Here is a 7,739-nt window from a genome sequence, read left to right on the forward strand (position 1 = left end):
CAATTGTTTTTCTTACGTGAAGTGAACAGGGGCCGTGGCTGTCGTATTAAAACGAGCTCCGATAGCTATTTAGGTTAGGGATTAGCTAGTATTAGGTTTGTTATTGCAATGTGGAAATTGGAGAGCATTATCAGAGAACCCGATACCCAGCGTTAGATTTGCGAAAATGTGATTGTCCGCAGACCTACGGGCAATCACGTTTGGTCAAATCTAGCGGGAATGTTGAAGAATTATTCAACTTCAGTGGTCTGTACGCGCGCATCTGGAGCTCGGCGGCTGCAAAGCGCCGCAAAGCCATGCCCCCGTGTTGACGTCTCCGCTGTAGCCCGCGGCCATGGCTTTATCTTGTCTCGAACGGAAAGTAGGACGGCGTACATGTGACGTGAAATCGGGATGGATTTGAAGGTGATTGCAGGAGCAGCGCTCAGCTGGCCTTTCAACCTGCTCAGCGGCCATTTCCAGAACATTGGAGATAAAGGTAGCAGTGCCTTCTTCCCCTCGTTGTCTCTTGCATGATACAACCCGTGACACGTTTCTGCTGCTTGTTTCTTTGCCAACAGAGCGACCACCTTCAAATCGATTCCGACTGTACAGCTCTGAATGACGTCAACACGGGGCATGACTTTGCGGCGCTTTGCAGCCGACTAGATCCAGATGCGCGCGTCCACAGGACTGAAGTACTCAGCCCGTAGGTCTGCGGGCAATCACGTTTTCGCAAATATAACGCTGGATATCACGTTGACTGATGATCCTCTACAATTTACACATTACAATCACACGCATAACTGCAATAATTAAAAACGTTAATTAACAGCACCATCACCATCAACAACAGCCTATTTAGGTCCCCTGCGGGACGAAGGCCTCCCCCATTGACATCCACCAGCTTCTGTCCCGCTCTGCCCGAGTCCATTCTTTGCTTCCGAATTTTTTTATTTCGCCTTTCCATCGAGTTAAGCGCCTCCTCCTTCTTCTAGTCCTGTCTCTCGGTATCTACTCCGTTACCCTCGTGTGTGTGTGTGTGTGTGTGAGAGAGAGAGAGAGAGAGAGAGAGAGAGAGAGAGAGAGAGAGAGAGCATATATATATATATATATATATATATATATATACATATATATATCCTTACCCACGATCCCACGAACTTCGGATCCCACCCGGCGGGCATTTTTTCACCACTTTCTTTCTGACTCAAAAAATTATTCATCTGTTTCATGACCTACCGCATACCCACATTTGCTTTCCGAGGTTTTCTTGATTGCCCACCCTTATTCTGTCTTAATTCACCGAGCTCCTCATTTCCCATTTCTGATTCGCTACATGCATAGCGAGGACCTCTGTTCTGGCAGTCTTGGTGCCAAAGGTAGCTTAAGAGGGTTCAACGCTGGCCGACCACTCTCGACATGTCGTAGACACTCGAGCCACGGCCCTGAGGTTAAAAAGAAGGTCCCCTTCACCCCGGGTAGTCCGAGTGGCGCTGGCTACCACCCCCAAGTGCAGCAAACAAAAAATACCTTAACATAAATACCCGAGAAAGGGGTGTGGAAACAGCCCCGCCGGTAGCGTAGTGGTCATCGCACCAGACCGGTATTCTGGAGGTCGTGGGTTCGGATCCCACCCGGCGGGCGTTTTTTCACCACTTTCTTTCTGCCTCAAAAAATTCTTCTCCGGGTGGGATTCTTACCCATGATCCCACGAACTTCGGATCCCACCCGGCGGGCATTTTTTCACCACTTTCTTTATATGTTTCTATGACCTACCGCATTCCCCCCTTTGCTTTCCGAGGTTTTCTTGACTGCCAACCCTTATTCTGTTTGTCTCTCTCTCTCTCTCTCTTTATATATATATATATATATATATATATATATATATATATATATATATATATATATATATATATATATATATATAGAGAGAGAGAGAGAGAGAGAGAGAGAGAGAGAGAGAGCTCTATTAGCAGTAGGTGCCCTAGTCTGGGGCTCCGGGAATGGAGCTGAGGGCCAACTCTGCCTGTTCAGTCATCGGTCGCTGGTCTTGAGCGCTTGAGTCGGCCAGTCACTCCTCCCGCTTGGCGAAGGTGGCATGAGGTATGGGAGGGAGGACGGGATTCTGGACGCAAGTGCAAAGTGTGTGATATATGTACGGGCATTCCCCGCAGTGTTGGCATTGCGGGGTACCCTCCATTCCTCAAAATTTGTCTATCATGTGAGGAGTAGGAAGGAACGGCTTAGTATAGCGGAGTGAGGTGACGGAAAGAGCTGTATGGAAAGACGCGACTCCCGAAGCGCTTCTCTGGCATCAATATAGCGGCTGCGTGAGAAGGGCATTGTCCTTGGATGACCACCCGAAGCTTGAGAAGCTTGCAATTATTTGTTCTGTGTAAATTAGCTGTAAAAATCCCGCAAAAGCTAAAGACCTGGTAGAAGCAGATTTATTCATTAGTTCGAGCCTCACGACAGCATTGCCTTCATAAAATTGTTAATGGTGTTGGTGCCCATGTCAGACCTCCCTTGCACGTTGACCGCCAGGCTGACCGAGCCTTTGAGCTCGAACTTGGCTTTTTCACCAGAGTCTGATGACTCGGAACTGGATGACTCGGAGCTGGATGACTCGGAGCTGCTGGAGTCTGACGCAGAGGCGGAAGAACTTTTGGATGGGTCCACGGCTCCTTCGTCGCTTGCCGCACGCCCCGCGTTCCGAATCATTTCGACGACCTTCTCCAGCCGGTCGTAGAAGTCTTTCGTGCTTTCGTCCGACATTGAAGATCGGTCCTCGTTCAGCGTTGCACTAACATCTTTCTCCGATGAAGCGGAGCCTTTCTCGGTAGTTTCGGAGGCTTCGACGGTTTCTTCGCTGATGCCTTCTTTGGCGAACTTGTAGACGGTCGCCAGCACCTTGAGCTTGTCAGACACCGTGAGATCAGAGTCCGTTAGGGCGTGGTACAGTGTGCGCAGCGCCCTTCTCCGGCGGTCGTCTAGCTCGCGCTCGATGGTCCTCAGTCTTTCCAGCGTCTCCTGCGGATCGACTTCGTTGGGCGACCCGTCATCCACGGTGCCACGCTGCTGTATTTGGTTTATGAGCTTCCGGTACGCCCTGACGCGCCTCGCGAAGTAGTCGCCGTTGTCCTGTATATCCTTGGGTGTCAGCAGTTCCTCAAACATTCGGTTCATGGCCGTCATTCTTCGCTCGAAGGTTTCCACCATCTCGGCTGTGATGCGCTGGTCACTGCCGTTCGAGTCTAGTCCGAACACCTGGCTCAGAAAGTCGACCTTGGATGGTGTCGCTTTGTCCGCCGCCTGGAAGACGCCGTCGGTGGCCTGAAGGTCCTTTTTCGGAGCACTGCCGTCGCCTAGAAGCAACATGCCGGCGCCTAAACCATCGTTTGAGAGATCATAAATGGGCCCACGAGAGTTGGCTCTCTTAGCGTCTTGGCTGGCGTCTTCGGAGCTCTTCAGTAAGTCTCGAATGGACCTTCGAGTGAAAGTTTTCGTTATCTTGTCGGCGTTCTGCTTGGATACGTCTACTTTTTGCTTCACGCCTTCTGATCCCGAGAGCGTGTAGCCTTTGTTAACCGCTGTAGGGTAGTAAGTACACTCGTACCAACCGCGATTTGTTCCTGAGTAGTAATTTCTGTTGTAGTCCGGGTAGTAGCGATGATAGTGATTACCGTTAGGGTACAGTCCGCCTCCGCTGTACTTACCTGTCGAATATCCTCCACTGCCGTAGTTGTAACCGCTTCCATAGCTATAATACGGATATCCATAACCGTAACCATATCCTTGATAACTACCGTAGTTAACAGGGTAGTAAGAGGAAGGGCCTATTTGGCCCCCACTGTAGCTACCGTGGCCATTTCCGTGATACGGATACCCGCTTGCGTGTTGTGGCTGGCCCCCGTGGGCGCTTCCATAGTAAGAATAACTTCCGTAATAAGGGTAGCCCCCAGAGTAGGGGTAGCTCCCATGACTGGCATAATACGGGTAGACTCCGTGGCTACCGCCTGCGGCCGGGTAGCTGCCTTGATTAGAATAGGGATAACTCCCTTGATAAGATGGGGCGGAACTTCCGTAACCACTTGGACTGTAGCCATGATAGCTTGGGTAAGAATAAGGATAAGCCCCTGGGTAAGACGGGGCGTAACTTCCGTAGTAGCTTGGACTGTAAGAGCCAGAATAGCCACCGTAGCCAATGCTGCTACCATAAAGGCCCCCTCCGTAATTGCTGCTCCTGTAGTACGGGTACCCGAACTTATCATAGCCCATGATGTAAGGATAAGCTGCACCGTAGCTATCGCTGCCGCGGCTGGCGATTGGTGGGCTGGGCGCATAGCTGCTCCTCCTGTAGTAGCCGACGGCAACGTAGTACGGTTGCCAGTACCCGTAGCCGTTGGGGGACGGCGAAGAGTCGTAGCCTCCACCGACGCCGCTCCATCCGCCATGCTCGAACGAGGGTCTCCTGTTGAACTGCTTCCACCACTCGTAAGTGGTCGGGGGAGGATGGTAGGCGGGAGGCCGGTAGGACCAGGGACGCGAAGGGTAGTAACCATGACTCGGGTAGCGATTCCAGTAGCTGTTGGGGTTGTAGCCGTTAAAGTGTGGCCTGTAGCTGGGCGGGTAGTATGAGTGGTTCGGGTTGATGCCCGGAGGTGGCGGCGGCGTCGTGCCCGCTGCTGGGGGAGGAGGCTCGTCCGTGGCCACGTCAGGAGCCTCCGTTGAGCTGTCCTGGGATGCTGCCGGCCAAGCGGCGCAGGCTGGAAAGACCAAAGCAGGGGAGTCTAGTGTCAGTTATGTGTACTATTTTGCAGCTGCCGAAGTAGTGTTACAAGCCACAGAGGAAAGTAAAATGTACGCATGCATGACTCAGCAATAAAAGATCCCGGGCCATCTCCATTAACGTGAAATCTGGGGAGGGGCGAAGCATGCAGTCTATAAGTGTATTCTTGGCGCCTTGGCGTTTTTGCTCATGGAGATGAAACCGTTTGGGGTAGAGGTATACAGCTTTGCTGTAGAGGTCTCGTGTCTTTGAAGCACGAAGCGCTCTAGCACGAGGCTTTGGAAGACGACTGTACCAGTGTGTTCTTTTAGTACGCGTTACGTTGCGTTGGAAAGCAAGTGCCCCGGTGTTTTGGTACCGAATTGACGACGACGACGACAGAAGACGCCGACAGCCCGAGCCCCTAAGAGGCTTCGCCCCTAATAAAAATTAAAGAAAGCTGCAAGTTTAGGTGCTGTAAAGATAACTGTGAGGACCTCTACGTGGTGGCGATGATCGCTAATTATTGTCAGTGATGTCGCCTTGCTCTGCTCGCCCTGTTGATGTCCAAAAACTTCCAGCGGCTGTATTACAGTTGAGCTCTCGTATTCGGGATAAACAGGTTTCCTCAAAAGCGAGTGCTTTTTTTTCATTAATCATGGTAGCCGTGGCGTACACCGCAAGCTTCTGTACGTGTTCTATTGGCATCAGAGTTTTTTCAGACATATTATAAAAGTATGTCCTTCACTAGGATTGAGAGTTAATCAATGCCTTCGCGAGATACAATTTAGTTCAAAGTTAACTTAAATGCTTGAATTTCACGAAATGCAAGCCGTTGGATCCGGGGGGGGGGGGGGGGGGGTAACCGCCACTTTTATTTTGCGAATTTTTAGAATGCATTTCTACGTAAAATCAACGAGAAAGTCGTCTTTCCGGCTATAAAGCTTAATGTGTAACGCTTTCGTCGCATAAGAAGATGCTATTGATGCATAAAAGGCCTTAGGGCCTTCATATTTTAATATAAAGCTGCCTGTACTGTATCTGTAAAATGTCTTTCCAGCAATACAATTCTGTATGGTACTGAAATTGACTTTAAGGAGGCTCGGTGCGCTTCGTAGGGATACATGTATGGGATTATTAACGGAGAGGCGCCTTCATATTGGCATATAAAGCATCTATAGCCCCTGATAAATGCCTCTCCAGCAACGCCTGTGTGTAGTTCGTAGGCCGACTTATAGGGGCTCGGTGTATAGGGGAGCGGCTCAAGCATTAATTCGACTATTACCACTTCGGGGGTTGCTGCAAAGTTGTAGGTGCGGAGTACCTTAGGACCATACAATGTCCGTCCGCGCCCGTGCGCATAGCATTTACAATCGCAAAGAATCACACAGGCACCGGCAGGATTCAAGCCTGTGTCTGGTAGACCAGACAGTCGTCTTACCCACTGGGCTACGACCGCAAGTTAGTGCCAGAGAGTCAAACGGCTTACTCCCTCGCCTGTAACGGTGCGGAGTACATTAGGACCTCCAAATGTCCGTCCGCGCCCATCCGTGCGCACACCACCATCAAGCGATTTAGGGAATAATCAAGGTGCAACTCATGGCTCAAAGGTCGGTGCGCAAATCGGATGTCACTCGGGGCGCCACTTGGATGTGATTTAGAGTCCCCGTACTCCGCACCCTCGCCATAATCCACGGAGTAGAGATCCTTCCATTTTTGTCCAGCTCCTTACCACTTCAAAAATACCACGTATAAGGCCTTTTCAGCGCAATATGTCTTTAGAAAAGCTGTATTACCCTAATTAAGTTATCCTTTGTTGCCAAGGGCGCTTGTCGAATTTTTTTGTTTTTCTTCATGCTGTCAACAATCCACCTCTGTTTAATAAATATGCGCAAAATGCAATCAGTTTCCGGCGTACAACACAACTCTGGGTTAAGATATTCATGGGGAGGCTACACGATACGATACTTGCTTTCGTGCCAGCAAACTAGTACATTTCCGGAGAACCTCATGATAAAATCGAACAATGCTGTATATGAACCACCCATTAGACCCCTTCATTCTCGATGCTGATAATTATTCGGACATGTCCTGGACAGCGCAGCGCATGCGCGGTTTGACTGCCCCGTCGACTGCGCCAGTTACAGCGCCGCTAGCACGGTCGGATGACCAAACGGCTACTTGCGCAATGAAGGAGTTGAAAAGGCCTATAGTGCGCAATTCGCACGTCTCCCCAGGTGCCCAGGCATACATTACATGCTCTGCTCCCCCCGCATACCTATGAAGGCCGCGAGAGTCAGCAGAGCTCGCATGGTGGTCCTAGTAGTGTCCGTCTTCGGCAACTCCCGCCAGCTCACTAAAATGCAGTCCAGGCGTGTGTGTTGCAGGGGCAGTGTGCGTGCCACGGGTGCCGGGGATATCTCCGCGTGGGGGAGAGGAGGGGGGCGAGGATCACTGGCCCGGTGTTGTTCATCGCCGGCCGGAGTCGCCCACCTGGCCTCTGAGTACACAGGCCTCAATGAGCGCAGGCGCAGCCCCGCGTCCTACGTTTTCTCCGCGTTCCTGGCTTTTTATGCCCTTTCTTAACTTACTTTACGTTTGGAACTTGAGTACTAAGCTGAGCGCCGTTGCTTCTGTGCATACACGGTGCGGGCCAGCGCAGCGGCGTTTCTCCACACGCCTTCTGGTCCGTCCAGCGCGCGCAGTAACGGGTACGTGTACAATATGTGTGCACACACTCGCCGGCTGCCTGATATACGGCCGCTCTAATTCCCCATTTCTCTTGCTACGACCAAGAGATGGCGCTCATGAGGCTTAGGAGTGTTTGGAGTTACTGTATACACGATTCCCGCTGGATGCTGTGGAGCAGAACAGCCTAGATTTGAGAAGACCGGTAGGAAACTAGTAAGAAAAAAAAAAGAGAATCAAACCTGCAGTAAGTTGGCGGCAAAGTGCGGTAGTTTAGCTTAATTGCAGCGAAGCTGTATAC

The 7,739-nt window shown here is 50.9% G+C and overlaps 1 protein-coding gene and 1 non-coding gene across 2 annotated transcripts; one reads left to right on the forward strand and one right to left on the reverse strand.

The window, feature by feature from the left end:
- Positions 1-1,551: 1,551 nt before the first annotated feature.
- On the forward strand, positions 1,552-1,624 carry Trnat-ggu (transfer RNA threonine (anticodon GGU)). Its single transcript has one exon. It is a non-coding gene; the product is annotated as a tRNA-Thr (tRNA).
- A 787-nt stretch (positions 1,625-2,411) lies between these two features.
- Positions 2,412-7,184, reverse strand: LOC144170395 (uncharacterized). The gene is made up of 2 exons (XM_077700175.1): positions 7,029-7,184; positions 2,412-4,748 (listed from the first exon to the last, which is right to left on the reverse strand). The coding sequence occupies exons 1-2, from the start codon at positions 7,060-7,062 to the stop codon at positions 2,449-2,451; spliced, it is 2,334 nt and encodes a 777-aa protein (XP_077556301.1). The 5' UTR covers positions 7,063-7,184; the 3' UTR covers positions 2,412-2,448.
- Positions 7,185-7,739: the final 555 nt, after the last annotated feature.

The sequence above is a fragment of the Haemaphysalis longicornis genome, unplaced genomic scaffold (genome assembly GCF_048455015.1).
Source record: "Haemaphysalis longicornis isolate Haplotype H1 unplaced genomic scaffold, Haemaphysalis longicornis Haplotype H1 scaffold_2, whole genome shotgun sequence".
Taxonomy (NCBI): Eukaryota; Metazoa; Arthropoda; class Arachnida; order Ixodida; family Ixodidae; genus Haemaphysalis; species Haemaphysalis longicornis.